The sequence below is a fragment of the Rhinoderma darwinii genome, chromosome 3 (assembly GCF_050947455.1).
Source record: "Rhinoderma darwinii isolate aRhiDar2 chromosome 3, aRhiDar2.hap1, whole genome shotgun sequence".
NCBI lineage: Eukaryota > Metazoa > Chordata > Amphibia > Anura > Rhinodermatidae > Rhinoderma > Rhinoderma darwinii.
The window spans coordinates 275480042-275507751 of record NC_134689.1 but is presented as its reverse complement, the minus strand read 5'-3'; the positions used below and the strand labels follow the sequence as shown (position 1 = coordinate 275507751).

The 27710-nt window shown below is 41.5% G+C and overlaps 1 protein-coding gene across 2 annotated transcripts in view; it reads left to right on the top strand.

Moving 5' to 3' along the window:
• The window catches only part of CGNL1 (cingulin like 1), a 216372-nt gene that overhangs the window by 166851 nt on the left and 21811 nt on the right, over window positions 1–27710 (top strand). For both annotated transcript variants that reach the window (XM_075857953.1, XM_075857954.1), the window contains exons 12-14: window positions 412–582; window positions 1523–1684; window positions 3347–3436. In XM_075857953.1, the coding sequence (XP_075714068.1) occupies window positions 412–582; window positions 1523–1684; window positions 3347–3436 (423 nt within the window). The remainder of the gene's footprint in view (window positions 1–411; window positions 583–1522; window positions 1685–3346; window positions 3437–27710) is intronic.

Genomic DNA, 27710 nt, shown 5'->3' with positions numbered 1-27710 from the left:
ACCGGACGTTTTCCTTTTTTCCTTTTCATTTACTCTGGTGTATAAACGGAGCATACGCACCAAATGCGGAATGAACACAGCCTTGTTATATATAACAAGTCAGAATTTATAATTGAAGTCCGTTGTAGTTTTAGCCTTACTTGATTTACTAATTGATACTAGCACTGCAAAACAAATCTAATGGGAATAAATACCAATTTTCCAAAGTTTATGGTATTCACACTGGCTTTGTGTTTCTGTTGCCCCTCACTGGTAAAATAGAAACAAGGATCAAACCAGACCATGATATCCATGTAATTACACGACCCATGACGCCAGTGTGGACAGAGCCTTACATTTATAGTGTTTCACTTGTAACAATAAATGGTTTATATTTTGAGAGGGTACATTTAAACATTGTTTTACTATTAGGTGTCAGAACATGTTGAGTTTTCACGGATGTCCACAGTGGAGCTTCAAAAGCAGTTTGATGACTATAAAGATAAAAATCGTAAAGAGAGTCATGAAATGCAAAGACTGTTAAAAGATAAGATCCTGGAGGTGGAAAGGTGCAACCAGACAGTCCGAAAACTCCAAGAGGAGGTAAGTTAGGAACACCTATGTCACACTTGCTGCCTGTCACACTGGCTAAGCCTTTTTTTTTTGGCAGTGTATTTGTGTCCTTTGGTTGTCACTGGCCAGCATTAGCAGTGGTATACATTCCCACCAAATAAAGACAAAGGCTATGGATTAGTATTGTATAATGGATTATAGACTGTATAAACAAGCAGTATCAACTTCAGCAATGCAAGGCTGTTTATAAGGATTTATCCAGTCCTAAAATTATTCAAAAGTAAAAAACCTTATCAGAAGACTTGTATATAAAAAGCCTTTTAGATCATGGAAACAGTGAAAACATATTTAAAATCTTCTTTGCTGAGAATTTTTTTATTGACATTTCAATCTCCAGACATGAGGCTGGAGACTTGGATGACCATGTGCTCCTTTTAGATTTATTTTTCGGTGTTAGCGAAACATTGTATGCGTGGCTGTGGATGCTAATTTTAATCAACATAAGGGCTCAATGACAACAATTCAGCTGACAGTGGGGGACATGTTATAAAAAAAATATCTTATCACGCTATAAATTATATTTTTTGTCTACAATTTAAATGTATTTCTATACTTTATGCAATTTGGAGTATTTTTTTTATTTTTTTTATCATATTGGATATTGATGTTAATGAATGTGTTGGTCTTTTAGGTGACCTGATAGATATGTTAGGGAACATACATTTGATAAGATTGGAAACTTTATGAAACTGAAACATACCTGTCTGCCTTATGGATGAATAAAGTATTTGTAAAAATGAAAACCGATACTGGCGCTGATGATTTCGTTTTTATATTTGAAATTTTGACCCTTCACTATCTTTTGTCTTAAAGGAATATATGAACACCAGTGTAACCTCTAGTACATTATCTCTGGACCAAATTTCTCATAATTAATCACTATATACTGTATCTTTTATACTTGTCTTAGATCAGACATTTGGAAGAAAATTTGCAAGACCACCAGAGAGCACATGATGAGTCGCTGACCAAGAACCATCTTCTACAACAGACTATTAAAGATCTTCAATATGAATTGGATGCCAAAAATCATATGAAGGATGATCGTTCTAGACAAGTGAAGTCAATGGAGGTATGGTATTAGTCTGATGACCTTTTAAATGAAATAAAAATATGCACACAGGAGTTTGTATAGAGCATATAACACTCATGGCAAGTGGGACTGCACCACATCAAGATTTTGACAGATTAATTGATCACATAATTATTAAATCTATTAGTGGACCTGCAGAATCAACGTAGGACCGGTATCACGTGGCCGTAATGTGGCTACATTTTACCATCCATATTACTGCCCCAACACCCACATCACCTGCAGTTCTACTGAAGCAAACTTAGATTACCATAGAACTGGGGGCAGGTCTGGGTGTTGTGGCTGTAATACAGATGCTAAAATGCTGCCGTACTTATTTCAGTAATGCGAATCTGGCTTAATGTCCTTATATAGGATTCATGGAGAATGACAGGCAAAGGTTAGTTTAACCCATAAGTCTATGTTCACACGCTAAAGTAAAAACGGCTGTAAAATACGGAGCTCTTTTCAAGGGAAAACAACCTCTGATTTTCAGCCCTTTTTAAAGCATCAAACTTTTTTTGATGCGTTATTTGGAGCCGTTTTTGGAGCTGTTTTTCTATTGACACAATGGAAAAACGGCTCAAGAAGTGACATGTACTTCTTTTTGTGGTGCGTTTTTTTACGCACCGTTTTTTCAAACGACCGTGTAAAAAAACGCCTGTTTTGAGCGAAGCGTCGTTTTTCCCATTAAAATCAATGGGCAGATGTTTGGAGGCGTTCAGCTTCTGTTTTTTTCAGCCGGTTTCACCCCCGAAAAACGTCTAAAAACACAGCGTGTGAACGCAGCCTTAATGGGCAGAGGTTTGTTTTTTTGTTTGTTTTTTGCATAATGTGTCCTCCGTATAAAAGTCTATTCGGGACATTTAAACTTTATATTTATTTTTACTGTGCAGTGTTTCTGTGTAACTGGGGCATCCATAAAATTCCCAGCTACAGGAGCAATGTTGTGACATTAGTCTTCCAATACCCAGCACCTGGCGATCACAGCCCCTGCTTCTTTTCTATATACTGTCTACTGAAATAGGGAAGTGGTAATAGACCTCTTCAGTCTTCTCTCTAGGGTGTCCGGCTATGTCTGACGGCCAGACACCTGACATCCTCGTGTTTGACTATAAGAACAAAGATTACTTGGTGCTCGTTTTAAAGTCATGGACCATGCACCATACACTTCCGGCTAGTGATTAACAGGTTATGGCACTGCTTTTTTTAGAATGTTTGTTTCTTTTAATAAAAATCATATAATAATAATAATGAAACCATACCTCATATAAAATCTATAAAATTATATCACAGGAAAGTTGATTGAAAGTAATCCCTTCATCAGAGCGGTATACAGCAGATATTTACTTGCACTGATTGTAGTATGAAAAGTGAAACCAATCTTGGTAACGGAAACTTGTTCTGTCAACCTTTCATTCATCCCTTATACCTGGCCTAAAGAAGACAAAGTGCCAATTGTTCTTTTGCCCTCACCTGCAAGTCAGACACCCCCTCCCATCAAATCAAATGGTAAATTTGTACACATTGGCATAGCCAATGACATCATAGATCGTCAAGTCACTCAACATGTTAGCAACAGTTTTTGTTAATGGTTGTATTCATTCATCTATGGATCAATGTTCTAGAGCTCCGTATACAGATCTGCTTTGTTCTTTCCAGGACAAGATATCCCAGTTAGAATTGGAACTCGATGAAGAGAATAACAATTCGGATTTGTTGTTGGAAAGGATAACTCGATGCAGAGAACAGGTTTGTCTTTTAGTTTTTGTTTTTTGAAATGCACAAAAAATGAAATGATCTAGACTGTACTGCAGCCGTGTGCAACGTCTGTGATTACAGGCGTGGACGGTCACACGCATTTGCGGGCCGTGCTCCCATTATAAAGTGTAGGAGCACAGTCCGTAAATTCAAAAAAATAGGGCATGTCTTATTTTTTGACGGTCATTTCTACGGCCCGGATTCCCATAAATATCCGGGAAGGTGTCCATGGGCCGTAGAAATGAATGGATCCGTATTTTGATCCGTAATTACGGATCCGTAATTGCAGATCAAAATTACGGTAGTCTGCATGGGGCCCTACAGTTATCACATTATTTATACCTATGGTAGACAGTGTTTATATAGAAGAGGTTAAGCAGTAGACTTGCTCGTATTATGCAAGATCAAGACACTAAGCAATGTCTGAGACTAACGTAATCTTGTTTTATAAACCATACCTGATTCTTGTACAGGGAGAATGAAGCTTTTTAAACCGCAGCATTATTTCCTTACATGACAGTCCTCTTTACTATCAAGAATGATGCCTCATTCTGCCCATTATATGCAAACAGGGGCCTAACTCCTACCATCATTATTTACATGTACATATTTTCCAGGATTACAGATTCTCATAGACTGAGAAACAAAACAGATGTACATAAGTAATAGACCCAATCACTATAGTTGCTTAAATACCTTTAGCAATGCTTTAGTAAGAGTGTAAGGCCTCATGCACACGACTGTGCCCGTAATCACGGCCCGCGATTGCGGACACAGCCGACGGCCGCAGCCCGCATTTTCAGCCCGTTTTCCCATACAAAGTATGGGAGCACGGCCCGTAAAACACAAAAGATAGAACATGTTCTATCTTTTGCGGTACAGTTCTATGGCCTGGACACCTATCCATAGCGATACGGAAAGGTGTTCGCGGCCAATAGAACTGAATGGGTCGTGTGCATGGGGCCAAACTCCAGGCAATACTGAAAATTCTGTTTTTGTTATAGTTCGGAGTAGAGAGCAATTCGCTTTTACCGGATTTAGATTTTTGCTGATTTGCAAATAATCAGCCATTCAGATGGATTGGGTGAATTGATTGTGCCTGGCTTTGGCAAATGAAAGAGCATTATAGGCAAATTGATGATCTCATTGTATTATATGGACTGGTGAAGCAGGTGAAATAATTATCTCATCTATAGTTAGGACTGATCTTCCACCCCACAAAATCTTGCCGTAGACGCTAAGATCTCTGAAGCCCTGTTCACACGTAGTTTTTTGCCGCGGTTTTTGACGTGGTAACCGCAGCAAAAAACGGCCAAAATTACCTCCTATTGATTTCAATGGGACATGGAGGCGTTTTTTTTTACGCGAGCAAAAATAAACGCTCGCGAGAAAAAGAAGCGACATGCCCTATCTTGAGGCGTTTTCCACAGATGGAAATAAACGCGGTTTTTGATGTGTTTTTTTTCTGCGATTTTCAACGCATTTTTTTACACATTTTTCGACAAAAAACGCTGGCAGTTATTTCCTCTGTGGAAGAAATAGCAAAACAAACGCCTCAAAAAACCACAGCAAAATACTGCATCAAAAATAGCGGAATTTTCTGCCTGCAAAAAACTGTGTGAACATATCCTAAGGCTCTTCTGGCCCCCTTCATATGTGGCATAACATCCTCATCACAAGCATGGAATAGTGTTATGATCCGCCAGGTGCTCTGAATAAATAAAGTGTTCGGTGATGTTTAGAAGAGGGGGGGTTATTTGTACAGTGGATTAGGTCAGGTATTTGTTGGGCAAGTGAGTAAAGTTTTAGAGGATGGGATATTGCTCCCACAAGACCATTTTCTGAATTTTCTGTTTTTCCCCAGATTTGCATTTTAACCTCATTTTTACTCTTCTCCTCATTGTTAATCTTAAATTCTATACAATGGCTGTGTGTTTTAAGTGTACTAATCTTAATTCAAGGTTTCTACCTATCAATAGCCTACTCTCTTGTTGTGCTCTTTTCTTGGTATATATTGCAGAAGCTCCTGCTCTATAAATAAGGCTCTGTTTACGTTGGCACTGTATTTCATTGTCAGATTATCAGTGTTTTGACAGCTAAAATAGCGTAGCCTGCAGCGCTATTCTTGCCGTAACAGAAAAAAAAAAGAGCTGAAACCTGATGGAAGCCTGCCGGACCCCATTATAAGTTAGTGGGACCAGTCAGGATTTTTTGAAAACGATCATATCGGTGATCATTACCCATAACAATAGTTATCCTCTCAAGAAATATACATTTACAGAATTCTTGTGTCTATGTATCCGTGTGTATATGTTTACATGTGTATGTGTGTGTATATATATATATATATATATATATATATGTATGTGTGTATATATGTATGTGTGTGTGTGTATATATATATATATATATATATATATATATATATATATATATGAGCGAGAAGTAGAACGCAAAGACTGGCAGCACTCCAACGGGTTTAGTGAAAAAGGTGGACTTTATTCACCTATGCAACTTTTCAGCTCACGTTATTTAGCCTTTCTCAAGCTTAAAGGCTTCATAGAGCGAGCTGAAACGTTGCATAGATGAATAAAGCCCACCTTTTCCACTAAACCTGTTGGAGTGCTGTCAGTCTTTGCTTTCTACATATCGCTTTTTGGATACTGGATTGGTATTCAAGGGCTTGCACCCAGACTATACTTACTACCACAGCTTTCTTGCTGTGTGTGTGGAAGATCATCAAAAAGTTCATTTATTTCAGTAATTCAATTCAAAAAGTGAAACTCCGATATTATATAGATTCATTACACACAGAGTGATCTATTTCCAGCATTTTTTTCTTTTAATGTTGATGATTATGGTAACAGTTAATGAAAACCCAAAATTTAGTGTCTCAGAAAATTAGAATATTATATAAGCCCAATCTCAAAAATGATTTTTGATATCGAAATGTAGGTCTACTGAAAAATATGTACAGAATATGCCCTCAATACTTGGTCGTGACTCCTTTTGCATGAATTACTGCATCAATGCGGTGTGGCATGGGGGTGATCAGCCTGTGGCACTGCTGAGGTGTTATCAATGCGGCGTGGCATGGAGGCGATCAGCCTGTGGCACTGCTGAGGTGGTATCAATGCGGCGTGGCATGGAGGCGATCAGCCTGTGGCACTGCTGAGGTGGTATCAATGCGGCGTGGCATGGAGGCGATCAGCCTGTGGCACTGCTGAGATGTTATGGAAGCCCAGGTTGCTTTCATAGCCGCCTTCAGCTCGTCTGCATTGTTGGGTCTGGTGTCTCTCATCTTCCTCTTGACAATACCCCATAGATTCTCTATGGGGTTTAGGTCGGGCGAGTTTGCTGGCCAATCAAGCGCAGTGATGCTGTGGTTATTACACCAGGTATTGGTACTTTTGGCCGCGTGGGCTGGTGCCAAGTCCTGCTGGAAAATTAGATCCGCATCTCCATAAAGCTGGTCAGCAGAGAGAAGCATGAAGTGCTCGAAAATATCCTGGTAGACGCTGCGCTGACTCTGGACTTGATATAACACAGTGGACCAACACCAGCAGATGACATGGCTCCCCAAACCATCACTGACTAGAAACGTCACACTGGACCGCAAGACACTTGGATTGATGCCTCTCCACTCTTCCTCCAGACTCTGGGACCTTGATTTCCAAAGGAAATGCAAAATTTACTTTCATCTGAAATCAGGACTTTGGGCCACTGAACAGCAGTGTTGGTCCACTGTGTTATATCAAGTCCAGAGTCAGCGCAGCGTCTACCAGGAAATTTTAGAGCACTTCATGCTTCTCTCTGCTGACCAGCTTTATGGAGATGCGGATCTAATTTTCCAGCAGGACTTGGCACCTGCCCACGCGGCCAAAAGTACCAATACCTGGTGTAATAACCACAGCATCACTGCGCTTGATTGGCCAGCAAACTCGCCCGACCTAAACCCCATAGAGAATCTATGGGGTATTGTCAAGAGGAAGATGAGACACCAGACCCAACAATGCAGACGAGCTGAAGGCGGCTATCAAAGCAACCTGGGCTTCCATAACACCTCAGCAGTGCCACAGGCTGATCGCCTCCATGCCACGCCGCATTGATAACACCTCAGCAGTGCCACAGGCTGATCACCCCCATGCCATGCCGCATTGATGCAGTAATTCATGCAAAAGGAGCCCCGACCAAGTATTGAGGGCATATACTGTACATGCTTTTCAGTAGGCCAACATTTTGGTATTAAAAATCATATTTGAAATTGGGCTTATATAATATTCTAATTTTCTGAGACTAAATTTGGGGTTTTCATGAACTGTTACCATAATCATCAACATTAAATAAAACTATGCTGGAAATGGATCACACAGTGTGTAATGAATCTATATAATATGAGTTTCACTTTTTGAATTTAATTACTGAAATTTGATATTCAAATCTATTGAGGAGGAGTGTGTGTGTGTGTGTGTGTGTGTGTGTGTGTGTGTATGTGTATGTGTGTGTATATATATATATATATATATATATATATATATATATATATACAGTGAAGGAAATAAGTATTTGATCCCTTGCTGATTTTGTAAGTTTGCCCACTGTCAAAGACATGAACAGTCTAGAATTTTTAGGCTAGGTTAATTTTACCAGTGAGAGATAGATTATATTTAAAAAAAAATTATATATATTTATTTGCATTGTGCACAGAGAAATAAGTATTTGATCCCTTTGGCAAACAAGACTTAATACTTGGTGGCAAAACCCTTGTTGGCAAGCACAGCAGTCAGATGTTTTTTGTAGTTGATGATGAGGTTTGCACACATGTTAGATGGAATTTTGGCCCACTCCTCTTTGCAGATCATCTGTAAATCATTAAGATTTCGAGGCTGTCGCTTGGCAACTCGGATCTTCAGCTCCCTCCATAAGTTTTCGATGGGATTAAGGTCTGGAGACTGGCTAGGCCACTCCATGACCTTAATGTGCTTCTTTTTGAGCCACTCCTTTGTTGCCTTGGCTGTGTGTTTCGGGTCATTGTCGTGCTGGAAGACCCAGCCACGAGCCATTTTTAATGTCCTGGTGGAGGGAAGGAGGTTGTCACTCAGGATTTGACAGTACATGGCTCCATCCATTCTCCCATTGATGCGGTGAAGTAGTCCTGTGCCCTTAGCAGAGAAACACCCCCAAAACATAATGTTTCCACCTCCATGCTTGACAGTGGGGACGGTGTTCTTTGGGTCATAGGCAGCATTTCTCTTCCTCCAAACACGGCGAGTTTAGTTTATGCCAAAGAGCTCAATTTTAGTCTCATCTGACCACAGCACCTTCTCCCAATCACTCTCAGAATCATCCAGATGTTCATTTGCAAACTTCAGAGGGGCCTGTACATGTGCCTTCTTGAGCAGGGGGACCTTGCGGGCACTGCAGGATTTTAATCCATTACGGCGTAATGTGTTACCAATGGTTTTCTTGGTGACTGTGGTCCCAGCTGCCTTGAGATCATTAACAAGTTCCCCCCGTGTAGTTTTCGGCTGAGCTCTCACCTTCCTCAGGATCAAGGATACCCCACGAGGTGAGATTTTGCATGGAGCGTGTAACTGGTCTGGAGGAGGCTGAACTCTTAATGGTTGGTAGGGGATCAAATACTTATTTCTCTGTGCACAATGCAAATAAATATATATAATTTTGACAATGTGATTTTCTTTTTTTTAATATATAATCTATCTCTCACTGGTAAAATTAACCTAGCCTAAAAATTCTAGACTGTTCATGACTTTGACAGTGGGCAAACTTACAAAATCAGCAAGGGATCAAATACTTATTTCCTCCACTGTGTGTGTGTGTGTGTGTGTGTGTGTGTGTGTGTGTGTGTGTGTGTGTGTGTGTGTGTGTGTGTGTGTGTGTGTGTGTGTGTGTGTGTGTATATATATATAATGTATAATAGTATAAAATTACAAATCAATTAAAATCAATCTAAGATGTGGTTTGAAATTGTAAGACTAAATAATACAGAATTATCTTTTTTTTTCTTAAACTTTTGAGTTCTCGGCTATTGTAATATATTGTGTTGTAGCATTGTAGGTCTTTGAATAGTTGCTTAGAAAAATGGATAAATTAGGAGAATTTAGGTTTCCAAAAACAAATGTTTAATGTCTTAATTACAAGCCTTGTCTTTCAGTTCAGGATGTCTTACAGGGAAATCTCCAAGGAACTTCAACAGTCTCCAAAATAGGGCTGTAGGGACCCCACTAACAGGAAAGGAGTTAATTGTAAAATGTCTACAAAGTGAGGGGGGTGGGGAGATATAAATGAGAAACTTCTGGCTGTGGATTTTGTCCCTAAAACCGTGGGAGAGCACTGCGTTTCTATGGTTACAGTGTAAATATGGCAGGGTAAAGTTACAGTGGCTTTGCTAGTCATTTTTTTGTTTTCCTTTTTGGAGCAGCATTCCTGGTTGGTTTCCCAACACCTGTTCTACTCTGTACTCCAGGTGTATGAAGCAAGTAATTCAGAATGTAGAAATGAATTCTCTTTCCCCGTGGAAGAAGTGTCTGACGTTGAGGTCTTTTTCTCTTTACCATCGCTCCTTCCATGGCGTCCGCTGTCTGGGGAAGTAGAATGTTCACCTCATTACTGTAACTGCTTGCCCTCCCCCTCTGTGTGGGCTTACATGACACACGCTATTTATGAGAACTGAGATTACAGACTGGTTTAAAAAGACATGAAGGGATGGTTTCAGGCTTCCTGATATCAATAATTGAGAAGAAATGAAATTGTGCAGTTTCATTAACAAGACGATGATAACCAGCTGTTCTTAATACCACGTCTAGCATAAACATGGGTTCTGTTTATTAAATCCATGCCGCTTCTCAGAGGGGTATTATGGCTCATTGCAAATACTTTGTTTTCAGTATTCACCAAACCCAGCTGTGATAACTTCTGCTGAAATGTACAATGTTTGTTGTTCCGCTGAGGGTGAAAATAATGCATTAAAAATGAACAGATTTGCTGCCAGAGGAACCTGCTACTCTGCTAGCCCCAATTAGCATCGGCGTTAAAATTCCCTTGTCTCTAAATAAAAATATCATGTTTTAAACAACACAGCATTTGTGTCTGAAAGAGAAAAAAGGCGTTTGAACATTTGTTTAATGTTTTTTTTTTTTCCCAAAAAAGTTTTCAGAGTTCTTTGTTTTTAGAAAGTTAAAAACTAGCTTGCCGCTGAAGAGGTTCAGGTGTGCCCCCTTTTCCCTCATTCAGTTGTGTTAGCACTCGAGCCCCTTGCTATTCAATAACGTAATAGGCATTGAATCCAATATAAATGTATCCTCTTCTCCAATTACTTTCATTCGACTTTTCTTTAGATGAATGGTCTAAATATCATATCTCCTGGCTTGGGCGCATACAAGTTTTAAAAATGACCCTTCTTACAAAAAATGTTATACTGCTTTGGAGTCCTCCCCATACCTGTTTCTCAGGCTTGTTTGGGGGGGAACGGAATTCCTAGAATCAATAAAACTATCCTTTTCAGGCACAAGTTCCATAGCGGACTTGGAGTACCCAATTTACATAAATATTGCCAGGCTGTCCAGATTGTTCAGCTGGCACTATATCATGCCCCTACAGAAGCACCACTATGGCTTTCACTGGAAGCCCCAGTGTCTCTCCTTTACCTATAAATGCAATCCTTTTGATTCTTTCGACCCTCCTGTACATTTATCACAAAACCAATAGTTAAACATTCCCTAGCTCTCTGGGACATGGTGAAATACTCCTCGGGTCTCATCTTACCTTACCTACCCTTAGCGCCGCTGCTACGAAACCCACACTCTTCCCACCAGGCCACAACTCTCCAATCTTTTAGCGCTTAGAGATTGGGAGGTCCTCATTAAAGCCTCCATTTATGTCATATTCACAGGATATGTCATAAACGTCAGATAGATGCAGGTCCCACCTCTGTGACCCATACCTATCTCTAGAACGGGGCCCCCTAAACCCCGTTCTGCCTCTCTGTGTTGCAGCTGAAGCAGGAGATTTCCGACCATGAGGAAGAAATCAGCGTAGGTAGCTGAGCCATGCTGTTCTTGGGAAAACCCATGGAACTGAATGGTAGTTACAGAAACAACGTAGCTCACATGCTACGCTGCTGCCGTAACAGCCATTCACTAGTATGGGACTTAGGGAAACAGCGTAGCTCAGCGAGTTACGCTGTTTTTGTAACTACCGACCATATAGTCCGGAAGTGGCTGGGAGGCAGTGGGAGCAGAAAAAGATGGAACAGGGTTCAGGGGGCCTTGTTCTAGAGGTAGGTGCGGGTCCCATCTGACATTTATGACGTTTCCTGTGGATATGCCATAAATGTCCCTGATGGGAAAACCCCTTTAAGGCCTTTTCTGACCTGTGTGAACAATTAAAACTCCATACTAGCAAGGTTTTTCGTTACTCATTTGTTAGTCTGAAATACTTTAATTCCTCTTACATTTACTTTCTTAGAAAGAATATGCAGGGACAACACACATTCTCCCGGTATTATATCTACCATATTACCATACCTGGAATTCTGGGAGACCGATTTAAGCTCCAGCTCCACTGCTGAACGAAGGCAACAGATGTGGACTTTTTCCTCCATGGCCCTCATGAATACCCTCATAATTGAAACAGTGTGTTGGTTTATAGCTCTTGGATGGTACTATCTGTTTCTGGATGGTCTCCATATTGTTTTCAGGGCTGTCAAACCCCAGGCGACATGTTCCGCAACTGAAAAAACCTGCCCAAAAGCTACTTGCCTCTGGATTCGCACATATACCCTAATTCTCACTATTACTCACGACCCCTGGGAAGCCCTGCTAAATAGGCACTTCCCCTACATCCATAAACCAATTCAAGCCCTTATCTCTTTAGTCTTCCTAGCCAACAAATCAGATTATAGCAGCTAATTGGGAAAAACTGATACTGAGCTTCTCTGAAGCCAAAAATAGCTTTTCATGATATTTGATCAATCAAAAAATGATCTCTGTTCTCCACGACAAACAGGAAAGATTTAGGCAAATCTGGTCCTCTTGGTGCAACCACATTCAAGTTACTCCACAAGCCAAGGCCTAACTATCCCTTTTGATGTCCTTATTCTAGCTAGAATAAAATGCCCTAGATCCCCTGTCCAACAAGTTTTTCAACCCGATCGGCCGAGACCACTCTGGCCACTCTGACCAAGCTGGTTTACATGCTTGAAGTACTTATATACAGCTTTCTATCTTGGTAGATGCCATTCAATTGTAATACTAATATTTGTTATATTTGTTGTATCTCTTTATTGGGTAGTCTACTGTACCTGTGTTTACTAATGTCTGAAATTGAACTTATATTACTCTGAAAATTCCATAAAGGCATTGTACAAAAAAGAAATTAGCTTGCTGTAAGCCAGCTCATACAGTTTTATATCAATGCAGTTGCAAGTAGGTGATTGAGTTACATGTACAGAATGTAGGAAATGCATTCAAATAAATGACTACTTAGTAGTAGCATATTTAACTTTTTAAATGGGCTTTATTTATTTTTTTTATTTCATATGAACATACCTTACCCATTAAAGGGGTTGTGCCATCAATAGAAATGGCAATATTTAAACTTAAAACTACAAAGATAGATATTTTAGTCATTTTGTAAAGTATTGTTATTAAAAAAAAATTATCTGCTTGTAATAGCACCCCCTGGTGGGCAGTAAGGCTTCGTTCACATATGTCAGGTCTCTGTTCTGATGTTCTGTCTCCGCTTTCCGTCAGAATGGAGCCCTGACTGACAGAAACGGAAACCACAGGTTTCCGTTTCCATCACCATTGATTTCAATGGTGACGGATCCGGTGCCAATGGTTTCCGTTTGTCTCTGTTGAGCAAGGGTTCCGTCGTTTTGACTAAATCAATAGCGTAGTCGACTACGCGTGAATCTGGTCTGTGTGTATTGCGTTATGCATCCATGTGCTTTGCGAGTGGCATGCGTTTTTCACGCACTCGCAAAGCACATTTTTTTTCAAACAAATTGATGCGCAAATCACGCACCGCACACGGATGTGCATCCGTGTGCGGTGCATGGTGTTCACGTACCCGTTGACTTCAATGGGTGCGTAGGTGCGTGAAAATTCACGCAGCTGACTCTCGCTGCGTGAACTCACGCATGTGTGAACAGTCACATTGAAATCAATGGATCCGTGTGCTGTGCGTGATTTCCATGCTCAGCACACGGACGTTATTCACGCTCGTGTGAATGGGTCCTAAGTGGTATGCAGACTGCAAGCAGTGAGGAAAAAGCCATTCGACAAGCGGTTTACTGCTTGTACTGAAGGATAGTTCTTATCTCTGTCCCTGATGAGGAGAAAAGCAGCACCTGGTGAGGAGGTTATCTAATGGCTTTAGGCTCTGTCACCAGATTATAAGTGCCCTATCACCTACATAATGTGATCAGCGCTGTAATGTAGATAACAATGTTTTTTATTTTGAAAAACGATCAATTTTGAGCAAGATATGCACAATTTTAGATTTATTCTAATTAGTTTCTTAATAGACAGCTGGGCGTGTTTTAACTTTTTTTTACCAAGTGGGCATTGTACAGAGGAGTGTATGATGCTGACCAATCAGCGTCATACACTTCTCTGAATTCATTTTTAGCAGTACTCGCAACACAGCGTGATCTCACGTGATCTGTACAACGCCCAGTTGGTAAAAAAATTGTGCATAACTTGCTCAAAATTGATTGTTTTTGAAAATAAAAAAACACTTATCTACATTACAGCGCCGATCACATTATGTAGGGGATAGGGCACTTATAATCTGGTGACAGAGCCTCTTTAAGGCCCTTTTACACTGGCCAACTATCGGGCAAACGAGGGTTTATAGAACGCTCGTTTCAGATAATTGCCCTCTTCAAACAAGTCAACGTTCATCAGCTGATCATATCGTTTTAGATACTTAAAATTTTATCGTTGTCGGCAGCACATTTCCCTGTGCAAACAGGGAAATGCGCTGCCGATATGATGTATGGGGATGAGATATCGGAGTAACGAGTGCTCATCCCCATACTAGCCCCTTTACTGCTTGAAGTCTGCGTACTCTGAGATGTAGAAGTAAGGGTATGTTCACACGGCTTATTTTCGGACGTTTTTCTGCCTGTAAACTGCCAAAAAATCGGAAGCAGAACGCCTCCAAACATCTGCCCATTTATTTATGGCGTTCTGCTCCGACGGGGTATTTTTTTACACGCCCGTTTTACAAAATGGCAGCGGAAAAGAAGTGCATGTCACTTCTTCAGTAATTTTTGGAGCTGTTTTTCTTCATTGACTCTATAGAAATACAGCTCCAAAAACGGCCGCGAAAAACGTGAGTGGCTAAATAAACGTCTGAAAATCAGGAGCTGTTTTGCCTTGGAAACACCTGCGTATTTTCAGATGTTTTTGATTTTGTGTGCACACATACCCTTAGGCATATGTCTAGCCTCAAAGTTATGCCTGTTTCTTTAACTGTATTGCACTGTGCATGCACATCTGACATTCTCTAGAATGACGTGCAGAGGCCTATACATTTGAACAATAGGGGGTGCTATAACAAGCACATAATTACTATAGTTCTGCGAGGATTTTTTTTTTTTTTAATAACAATACTTTACAAAGTTATTCTAAAATGTATATTGAGTTGCTGTTTCTATTGATGGCACAAACCCTTTAAGGCTGTAGTAGGCTATTACACTACAGCTCCTGCTGTCTGGGGTTAAGCCTATATTTTGCTTACAGTATGTAGACATTTGTGGTAAGGATTGATCTTGAATGCATAAAAAAAATCTTTGTGGTTCCCATGTGGCACATATTTCTTACTTACACTATTGCTATGCTGGAACACATTGAAATCCACTGCATTGCATTGTATAAATGGGTAATGACACACTTGGTAATTATTATTTGTTTACGCTAAATGCTTAGAACGTAACGGATTGGTTGCATAGCGTTAGAGTAGACTAATAGAGATCTAAGTAAGCACCAGAACTAAGGGCGCTCGTGCAGCTATTTATGAAGCATCTTTTAGTCATTTCTGTCTTAAGCAGGTCAGGTAATAAAAGGTGTTGAAATTTGAAAGCCTAGATAATTATCTAGGGTTAATTATAACTTACACTTCCTAAAATAATATGTTTGCTTTGGCGTGCCCGTGCACAATCTCATTCATTGTAAGGACTCGTAGTTGTGACTGATGACGGCTGGTTCCTAGGCCTGCTCTTGTGCTTGTCAGACGTTTTCATGCGTCCCATAGTAATGGTGTTACAAACGTACAGAATTATAGTCAATAGAGCCCCTAATGATACATATGGCACCAGCTGGAGACACTACTCTGTGGTCCCTCAGTAACTACGCAGCTGTCAAAATATTATTTTAATGAAGTTAGAAAGTTTTTATAGAACTGTAGTATTTTAAAAGGGGAAAGAATTCAAATCTAAAAAGAAGTAAATCATTATTTTTACAAAGATGTGATTAACATGCCAGGAGAGACAGAGCAAAGCATGGTCTCTGTACTGTCTCTGGTCTCTACTGCCAAGCCTCCCTGCCCCTTTCCTGCACTCAGCTCTGTGCCAATTTGGCACAGAATAGAAGACCTGAATAATCTGAGATGGACTGGTTACTAAGTATCCACTGCCAGACAAGGTGTCATTAATTATTTATTTTTATATTAATTTGTGTTTTTAGTTAATAAAATATTATATTTACTATATTTTTTCAGATAAAAGGTTTGTTTTCTTATTAACCGTTTTTTACTTTAACTGCGGGCTGCCATGTTTTCATTCATCTGTGTATGTGTCTCTTCACGACACATACACAGATGAAATATGGCAGCTACAGGGCATCGGACGTAACAAACGGAAGCCGTTTGTTGTATCCTCTGCTTCTGCCGTCTAGCTCTGTACTGCGCATGCTCTGTGGCATGCGCAGTTCAGAGCGACCCAGCATAGAAGCTGGTTTGTAGGGGAAAGCTGGTGTCGTTTTGGTAAAGACCGACCACACTGCAGGTAAGGTGGGAGGGAGGGGGTGTTTGTGTGCATGCGTGTGGAGGGGGGGTTGTGTGTGGCGCGGTTGCATGTTTGGGGGTTGTGGGGGGGGCGCTCGATGGAGCAACGGTGTGAGTAGCTGATCCTTCATAGCCGCTTAACAGCTGTTTTGAAGAATAAGCGGCGAGCACCGCTGCTAGGTCGTTTCTTGCTCCTACTGTAAATCGCCCACTAGCGGCGGTTCACAGTATTACAGCCTTATAGGGGGTTGTGTGCAGGGTGCTCTGTGGGAGGGGTCGTGTGCAGGCTGCTCTGTGGGAGTGGTTGTGTGCAGGGTGTCTGTGGGGGGTACATGCAGGGTGATGGTGCGGGGGTGTCTGTGGGGGGTGCGTGCAGGGTGCTGGTGCGGGGGTGTCGAGGGTGCGTGCAGGGTGCTGGTGCGAGGGTGTAAGTGGGGGAGGTTGTGTGCAAGGTGCTTGTGGGGGTGTACGTGCAGGGTGTTTGTGGGAGGGTTGTGTAGTGGTTTGCGTTGGCGTGTGTGTGTGTGTGGGGGGGGGTACGTGCAGGGTGCTTGTGGGGACCTCTAGTATTTATTGTGACGCAGGGGAGAAGACAAAAGACTGCTGTAGGTGAGTATAAATATTTATATTTTTCATATTGCTAACTTTTTATTTTTTTTGTTTTGGACCTATTGGAGCACATTGTAGATTCATTGGACTACATCGTAGATTCAATGGACACTGCGATCTACGTTTTTTGTATTTTTTTTATTTTTTTTAAAATAAAATGGTTAATGAGGGTCTTGTGGAAGAATTTTTATTTCAATAAAAATATTTTCTTATGCCTCTGTGGTTTTATTTTTAATACTTTATTAGCAGCTTAGTTATGGCAGTTGTCTGTTTGATGACGCCCATTACTAAGGCGGGGCTCAGCCAGCAAAAAGGCTAGTACCAACCCCCCCCCCCCCCCCCATTATTACCCCGGTACCCGCCTCCACCAGGGGTACCGGATACGAACCAGTACCTGACCATCTGTTGTGATGGTTGGGCACTGGCGTGGCCGCAGGCTGGGAAGGGCCAAAAACCGTGGCCCTTCCCAACCTCGGCTGCTGTGCTGTATCTGACTGGTTATTCAAAATGGAGGGCCACACCGGGTTTTTTTAGTTTTTTTTAACATAAATTAAAAAATGACGTGGGGTCCCCCCCATTTTTATAACTAGCCAGATACAAAACAGCAGCAGGCAAGCATTACCAGGGTGGGAAGGGACACGATTTTGGGCCCTTCCCAGCCTCATAGTTCCAAGCCTGCGGCCGCCCCAGTGCCTGTCCATCGCGACAGATGGTACGGTACTGGATTGAACCTTTTTACTGGCTAACATTAAGCCCCTCCTTAGCAATGGATGTCGCCAAACAGACAACTGCCATTGCAAAGGCAGCGGTAATTAAGTATTAAAAAAAACAGACGTAAGAAAATATTTTTATTGAAATAAACACCCCCCCCCCCCCCCGAGACCCTCAAAAACCATTTTATTTAAAAAAAACGTAGATCATCGCAGTAGTCCACCGAATCTAGAATCTACGACTTACTCCAATAGGTCCAGCGGAACCTGCAAAAAAATAAAGTTAGGCCTCAAGCACACTGCAGTAAAATGCTTCTGTGTGCTATTCGTTTATTTAACGGATAGCACACCGACCCATTCATTTCCATGGGGCCATTCACACTTCAGTTTTGTTTGTTTTTTTGCAGGGTTTCTTTGCGGTTCTTGTATGCGCTTTTTGCAAGTTTTTGTAATTTGGAATCCCACTGACTCTGGGAACATTTGGCACATTTTATGCACCAAAGAATTGATCCAACGCTTCTTTTCTACGCAACATGTTTTTCAAAACGCTTGTGTAAAAAACTAACGGCTCGCTTTCTCATTGATTTAAATGGGAAGCTTAATCAAGCGTTTCACGTGTGAGCATACCCTTAACCAGAGCCGAGTGCCATTGCAACATGCCATGTCTTCCATGCTGCTTCTTCTGCGTGTGTAAGACTGGAATCACTCATGCGGTTTTTTGAGCCAAACACAAGAGTGGATGCAAAAATCCACTACTCTGTTTGGCACAAAAAAAGTAATTATGTGATTCCAGCCTAAGGCTTCGTTCACATCTGCGTTGGAGGCACTGTTAGGGGCCTCCGTCGCAGCCCTGGCAGAGATTACCGGAGAAAATGGCGCAGCATGCTGCGCTATACTCTCTGGTAAAACGACTGATACCTCAACATAAAGCTGACGGAACCCATTAAAGTAAATGTATTGCAGCCCAGTCCCTTTCAAGCCTGTTGACAAGAGTGGTGCTATTTCTGGACATAAGAAAAAAAAGTCTGTTCTCTTTTCTATCTCCTATAACCCCTTTAACATTTTGGAGATGCAGACAATTTTCAGATTTTCATTATTGTTCCCCCCCCCCCTTCCAAAAGCCATATTTTTCCAGTGACATAGCCGTATGAGGATTTTCCTTCTTTTGTGGGACGATGTAGTTTTTTACGGCATTATTTAATGTGCCACATAGTGTACTGGGAGACTGAAAAAAATAAATCTTTGTGGGGTGAAATGGGCAGAAATCAGCGATTCCACTGTTTTTGTTTCTTTGGTTTCATATTAACGATGTACATCGTGCGGTAAAAAAATACATTTTAACCTTATTATACTGGTCGATACTATTACAGAGATACCAAATTGATATATTTTTATGTTTTACCACTTTGTTTAAAAAAAAAAAATGTTGTGTCGCCACATTTTGAGGGTACGGCCACACGGAGTGGCCCTGACACGGTCGCCAACGCGGCCAGCAACCTAGCTGGCACTATGTAGGAGCGGCTGTCAAATACCTCGTTAAGGGGTATTCCGGTTAAATGCGCACTGCCGCTCCATTCATTCTCTATGGGAGCGCCGGAGATAGCCGAGTGCAGTGTTTGGCTTTTTCCGTCACTGCGATGGGGAATGAATACGGGATAAGCTATTGTTATTTGCAAAATCGTGCGGCCATAAAGGGTGTATTAATTCATGGCCGCACGATTTTGCAGATAATGAACACGGGTAAACCGTCCAACATGCGGCCACTAACAGGCTGTTTGACAGCCGCACCGAACATGGTGCTGGCGCGGTTGTTAGCCGCTTTGTGACCATGTCAGGGCCGCTCCGTATGGCCCTACCCTGAGAGCCATGAGTTTTTTTTAAAAAAAATTCTGTCAGTTTAGCGGTGTGGTGGCTTCTTTTTTGCAAGGTGAGCTGTAGGTTTTTGTTGGGGTACATGTGACATTTTGGGGTACAGCAATTTGGTTGCATTTAATTTTTTTGTAGCGTTCACTGTGCGGGTTTAATGTTATATTGTAATAGTTTGGACTTTTACAGATGGAGCGATACCAGTTATGTTCATTTAAAAAAATGTTTCTAACATTTAGGGAAAAATGGGAAGTTTTTTTTAAACTTCTAATATATATATTTTTTGTACATATAAAAAAAAAAGTAACATAAGGGCTTCATTAGGCCCCCAGGCTGCCATAACAACCATCGGCACTCAGTAATTGCATTACGGGGGGACCGATGGGCAGTCAGATGGGTCCTCCCTACTTATTTTAATGGCTAAGTGGTTAAACGGGCTGAATCAAAGTGATCTTCGATTCCGTCCTTTGCAGTGGGGTGTTGGCTGTAACATACAGCTGACACCCGTTCAGTATGGAGCGCGCTCCGTACTTCCCGTTCGAGGCTGTCGCGTACAGTTACGTGACATGTCGCCATGAGGTTAAACTTCTATTATTATTATTTTTAGCTAGCCCTAATTTTAGCTGGGGAAAAATTGCACTGTGTGAACGAGGCCTTAAACTGTTTTTCTCACAGTCCTATTTTTACTAGAAAGCCATTTGAACAGAAGCAAGTATAACGCCTGCGGCTGTTTTGTACAGTGCAATTAAAAGGATTTGAATGGTCATTTACTCTCATTAGAAGTAAACCCATGTGAGTCTTCACAGCCCAATGTGACCTCATTTCTCTGGAATGTGGGGCCACTTTTTCTGTTCCTGTTTATGAATCAATTAGGAAGGTGGCAGTAAACCTGAAGTGTGTGTGTGTTTGTGTGTGTTTGTGTGTGTTTGTGTGTGTTTGTGTGTGTTTGTGTGTGTGTTTTGTTGCTTTACAACCTTTAAATTAAAATTTGATTTGTACCATTTGATTTACACAACATGCCTACCACTTTGAAGGTAGAAAAGGTGTATTTATACTGATGATATGTAACGCTTTTGTTGCACACAGGTGGACCTTATTAAACAAATTATGTGACTTGTGAAGTTAATTGGTTTGACCCGACCTTAATTAGGGGTTTCATAGCAAAGGGGGTGAATACATATGCGCTCACAACTTTTCAGTTAATTAATACTTATTTTTTTATTTAAATATAGATATTGTTTCCATTCAGCCATAGCATTAAACATACTGACAGGTGATGTGAATAACCGTGATTATCTTGTTACAATGGCACCTGTTAAGAATGTAAATATATTAGGCAGCATGTGAACAGTCAGTTCTTGAGGTTGATGTGTTGGAAGCAGTAGATATAGGCAAGGCTGAGTTCACACAGAGTTTTTTGACAAGTTTTTTTATGCGGAAACCGCGCCGCAAAACCCGCCAAAAGACGGCCGAATATGGCTCCCATTGATTTCAATGGGAGGCGGAGACGTTTTTTCCCGTGAACGGAAAAACCGTCTCGCGGGAAAAAGAAGGGACATGCCCTATCTTCGGGCGTTTACGCCTCTGACCTCCCATTGACATAAATGGGATTCAGAGAAAGCGTATTTTGCGGCGTTTTATGCCCGCGGCGCTCAATGGCCGCGAGTGAAAAGCACAGAGGAAAATCTGCCTCAAAATTCCAAATAGAATTTTGGGGCAGATTTTTCTTCTGCAAAAAACTCTGTGTGAACCCAGCCTTAGGCCTCATGTACACTTCCATCACCGTTTTATCGGCCGTTTTTGACTGATCCGTGTGTCCGTTTTTGTTTCCGTTTTACACGGATGTTGTGCTTCCGTTTTTCCATTTAAAAAACGGAAGGTAAACTTCATTTGAACTTGTCACATGTCCCAGGAAACACCCAACGCCCTGTTCACACAGATTTTTTTGACGAGTTTTTTTGCGCGGAAACCGCTCTGCAAAACTCGTTGGAAAACGCACGAAAATGCCTTCCATTGATTTCAATGGGAGTTGGACGAGTTTTTTTACCGCGAGCAAAAAAACCGCGTCGCAGAAAGGTTACAAGAAGTTTTTGGTGCTGTTTTCTGTAGCTTTCAGAGCATAGAGAACAGTTTGCGATTAGGCTGGGTTCACACAACCTATTTTCAGGCGTAAACGAGGCGTATTATGCCTCGATTTACGCCTGAAAATAGGGCTACAATACGTCGGCAAACATCTGCCCATTCATTTGAATGGGTTTGCCAACGTACTGTGCAGACGACCTGTAATTTACGCGTCGTCGTTTGACAGCTGTCAAACGACGACTCGTAAATTGACTGCCTCGGCAAAGAAGTGCAGGGCACTTCTTTGCAACGTAATTTGAGCCGTTCTTCATTCAAGTCAATGAAGAGCAGCTCAAGACTTACGAGCGTCACAGACGCCTCACATAATACGAGGAGGAGCTTTTACGGCTGAAACGAGGCAGCTGTTTTCTCCTGAAAACAGTCTGTCTTTTCAGATGTAAAAGCCTCTCATCGTGTGCACATACCCTCACTCTGCTTGACTTGCTTTGTTTTTTTTTAATTTTTGGAGTGAAATGTGTGCATTTACTTACTTATTTTGTGACGCTGGGCACTAGTTCCCTGCTGCCATCTGTGCGTCAAAAGCTCCTTGGCAAGTTCCTCCCACGCGGCGTCCTTTTTTATAGCGGTCGTGGTAGCATTCTACCTGCGTATATCCCACAGTTCTGGGTGATCATGCACCAATGTCTGAGTCTGTGAACTTTGGCACACCCAGAAGTTGCTATGGCAACGGATCCGTAAAAAACGGATGGCACACGTAAGCCTTTCCGTGTGCCATCCGTATTTTTGACTGACCCATTGACTTCTATGGGCCACACGGTCACTGACCAAAGTAGGACATGCTCTACTTTTGACGGAACGGGACAACAGATCAGTTTAAATAAGTGTGCATGGGCCCATTGAAATGAATGGGTTCAGGGTGCTATCAGTGACAAAAACGGATAGCACCCTGAAGGAAAAGACTAAAGTGGGCATGAAGCCTTAGGGTATGTCCTCACGCATTGTTTTCAGACGTAATTCGGGCGGTTTACGCCTCGAATTACGCCTGAAAAATCGCTCCATTACACCTACAAACATCTGCCCATTTCTTTCAATGGGTTTTACGATGTTCTGTTCCCACGAGGTGTTCTTTTACGCGTTGCTGAGAAAATACGGCGCGTAAAAAGACGCCCGCGAACAAGAAGTGCATGTCAATTGTTGGGACTTTTTGGAGCTGTTTTTCATTGACTCCATTGAAAAACAGTTCCAATAACGTTTGTTAAATACGCCGCAAAATACGCGAGTAGTTACAAAAACGTCTGAAAATCAGGAGCTGTTTTCAGGCGAAAACGGCTCCTGATTTTCAGACGTGTTTGTAACAACTCGCTTTTGGTCTCTGCGTGTGAACATACCCTATGGATCTCAGCTCCATTGACAAGGCCCAAAATGTGATGACTGAACAACTGGGTCAGTGCATCTCTAAAACAGAACATCTTGTGGGGTGTTCCCTGTATGCAGTGGTTGGGACCTACCAAAAGTGGTCCAAGGAAGAACAACCAGTGACAGGGTCATGGGTGCCCAAGACTCATTGATGCACGTGGGAAGTGAAGGCAAGCCCGTTTAATTCGATCCCACAGAAGAGCTACTGTAGCACAAATTTATGAAAAAGTGAATGCTTCTATTATAAAAAGGTATCCGTATGGAGCTGAGTAGCTACAGACCAGTCAAAGTGCCCATGCTGACCTCTGTCAGCACATACAATAGGCATCAGGCCTGAACCATGAGGCAATAGAAGAAAGTGGCCTTGTGTGTTTTTGTGTGTTTTTGTGTTTGTTTGCTTGTTTGTCGCTTATCTGGGAAAAAGATGGCACCAGGCAGCACTATGGGCTGAAGGCAAGCCCTGGAGGGAGAGTGATGGTCTGGGAAATGTTCTGCTGTGAAACTTTGTGTCCTGGCATTCATGTGGATGTTGCTATGACATGAACCACCTACCTAAACATTGTTGCAGACCAAGTAAACCCCTTCATTATACAGGTATTCCGTAATGGCAGTGGCCTCTATGAACAGTATAATGCGCCCTACCACACTGCAAAAATTGGACATGAATGAATTGGGGAACATGACGTAGTTCAAGGTTTTTACTTGGCCTCCACATTTCCCAGATCTCAATCTGATTGAGTATCTGTGGGATGTGCTGGGAAAAATAAGTGCAATCCCTGGAGGCCCCATCTCGCAACTTACAGGACCTAAAACATCTGCTGTCAACGTCTTGCTGACAGATACCGCAGGACACCTTCAGAGGTCTTGTGTAGTCCATGCCTTGAAGGGTCAGAGCTGTTTTGGCGGGACGAGGGGGACCTACACAATATTAGGCAGGTGGTTTTAATGTTATAGCTGGTGTGTGTGTGTGTGTGTGTGTGTGTGTGTGTGTGTGTGTGTATATGTATGTATATATATATATATATATATATATATATATATATATACTTTTATTATGAACTGTTCTTATAATGTAATGTAGGAAATATATTGAATAATTAAATTATCTCTACATATGTTTTTAAACCAGTTATTCCTCATAACGCTTTTATGACTGTAGCGCTGGTTGTTTTCTAGACAATGTGGTTACAAATTTACCAGCTTAAACCCTTATTTACAAGGCACCCCATAAAACTGCAATAGACTATTAAAAGGTAAAGTCAGCTCAGATTCGCAACCTTCCTCTTCGTTGTTGTGAATGTGTACAGGGCTCCCCTTTCCATTTTAACCCCTTCCCGCCGCAGCCCTTTCAGATTTTCATTTTCGTTTTTTCCTCCCCACCTTCAAAAAGCCTTAACGTCTTTATTTTTCCATCGATATAGTACTATGAGGGCTTGATTTTTGCGGGACGAGTTGTAGTTTTTCGTAACACCAGTTATTTTGCCATATCATGTACTAGGAAATGGGAAAAAATTATTTGTGGGGTAGAAAATGAAAAAAACAGAGATTCCTCCATGGTATTTTGCTCGCCGTTTTTACGGAATTCACTGTGCAATTAAAACAACATGTTAACTTTATTCTGTGGGTCAATACGATTACGACGATGCGAAATATATATATTTTTTTCTATATTTTACTACTTTTACAAGTAATAACCTATGTGTAAAAAATAACATTTATTTTGTGTCGCCAAATTCCGGGAGCCATAACTTTTTTTGTTTTTCCGTCGATTAAGTGGTATGAGGGCTTATTTTTTGCAGGATGAGCTGTAGTTTTTAATAATACCATTTTGGTGTACATGCGTGGTTTTTGAACTTTTAATATATATAATTTTTATTTTTTTTACACAAAGAAAAAAAAAACTTGAACTCATTTTTACTTTTTTTATTAGTCCCCCTAGGGGACTTCAACCAGCGATGGTTGGATCGCTTGCACGATATACTGCAATACTAATGTATTGCAGTATATCGTGATTCTGACAGGCATCTATTAAGCCCTGATGGAGGCAAGGCTTAATAGGTATACAATGACGGCGTACCTGGGGGCCTTCATTAAGCCCCCAGGCAGCCATAGCAAGCATCTCTGTCACGCGATTGCGTTGCGGGTGGGGCGCGATGAGCTGTTAGAGGGAGTCGCCCCCTGTTTCTAACGATTTTAAATGCTGCGGTCGCTATTGACCGCAGCCTTTAACGAGTTAAACGAGCGGGATCGCGCTCGAGCGCGATGCCGCTCGTTACTCTGAAGTGTCGGCTGTAACAAACAGCCGACACCGGCATCGTATGAAGCGGGTTCACTGCGTGAGCCGGATCCATACTTCCCCTACCCGACTTTGGCGTATGGATATGTCAAATGTTGGGAAGGGGTTAAAAAAACACTGCAGTATTGGTAAACAAGGAAGGAGATCACTGGTAAAGGGGCATGCCCCCTTCTCTGTCAGAGTGAATGATAACAGGGGGGCATCAACGTAAGTGGTCATCCATTCTTTGAATTAGTAGACATTTGGGCATGAATCAATGCCAGGAGTGTGGTCACAAGCTTTATGCCCTGATTGTTGGTGGTGTAATTTTAAGGAAAAAAAATAAACAGCTCAAATATATAGCTTTAAAGAGGCTCTGTCACCAGATTTTGCAAGCCCTTTCTGCTATTGCAGCAGATAGGCGCTGCAATGGAGATTACAGTAACATTTTTATTTTTAAAAAACGAGCATTTTTGGCGAAGTTATGACCATTTTTGTAGTTATGCAAATGAGGCTTGCAAAAGTCCAAGTGGGTGTGTTTACAGTAAAAGTCCAAGTGGGCGTGTATTATGTGCGTACATCGGGGCGTTTTTACTTCTTTTACTAGCTGGGCGTTCTGAGGAGAAGTATCATCCACTTCTCTTCAGAACGCCCAGCTTCTGCCAGATCACGCTGTGACGTCACTCACAGGTTCTGCATCGAGTCTGACGAGCGAGGACACATCGGCACCAGATGATTCTGCAGCAGCATCAGCGTTTGCAGGTAAGTAGCTACATCGACTTACCTGCTAACGCCGATGCTGCTGCAGAATCAACTGAAGCCTCTGGTGCCGATGTGTCCTCGCTCGTCTGACACGATGCAGGACCTGTGAGTGACGTCACAGCGTGATCTGGCAGAAGCTGGGCGTTCTGAAGAGAAGTGGATGATACTTCTCCTCAGAACGCCCAGCTAGTAAAAGAAGTAAAAACGCCCTGATGTACGCACATAATACACGCCCACTTGGACTTTTGCAAGCCTCATTTGCATAACTACAAAAATGGTCATAACTTGGCCAAAAATGCTCGTTTTTTAAAAATAAAAACGTTACTGTAATCTACATTGCAGCGCCTATCTGCTGCAATAGCAGATAGGGGTTGCAAAATCTGGTGACAGAGCCTCTTTAAATGAACACTAGCTTTCAAACAACTTATGCTAATCTAATAGTATACCTGATATAGATCAACTTTGTTATTTACTTATCATTAAAATGTAGTTGTTTTAACCATGCATATTCTGTGTGGTTACGGCCACCAAGTGTCTCCCTTCCTGTAATCTGCTGTCCACCCCCTGTTGTCAAGCAAAATCTGTCTCTACTTACAGAGCAGGGGAGATGAACTGCAGGAAGTGAGAGTATGTCTTTTCACAGCCTGCCCATAGAACTTTATGTAGAGGGGTGGGGGAGCAGGAGGAGGAAGCAAGGAGAGAAAGACACAGACATTGCCCGTAGAAGTCTGTGGGGAGAGCAGAATCCGATAGGAGACACAGGCACACACACAGATGTACAGCAGCTGCTGGTAAGAGTAATGCCATCACAGCGCTGGATTCTCAGCTACACTGCTTATTACTGCTGTATAATCTCCTCCATGCTGCTGCTTAGATAGATAGATAGATAGATAGATAGATAGATAGATAGATATAGGATTCTCCTCATCTATCTATCTATCTATCTATCTATCTATCTATCTATCTATCTATCTATCTATCTATCTATCTATCTATCTATCTATCTATCTATCTATCTATCTATCTATCTATCTATCTAATCTATCTATCTATCTATCTATCTAATCTATCTATCTGTGCAGTGTATAGAAGACACAATAGCAATTAGGCGCCACCCACTAGCTCAGAGAAACCTGAAAATTAGTGAGAGCCTGCAGAGGGAAAACTGCTAAAAAAATTGCAGAATACAAGTCATATAATGGCCAGAAGTAGTAGTATTCCTCATGTACACACATATGACCGTTTATTCGGAAAAGTTAGTACGCTTTAATGTTTGACTGAACTTGACAAAGATAGCAGGAAAAAGTACTGAAATACAGTAGATATCAATGTTTTGTTGTTAGGAACCTTACGTATGTTTATTAATTGAGTGTTGATTACAGTAAGTGAAACTCTGGGTCCACTAACCATGCTGGTTATTAAACATGTAAGATATAAAAGTGTTAAAGGGAATGTGTTGCCAGAAAAACATGTTTTGTTTTTTTTAATTAAACATTTAGTGTGTAGGTGATTA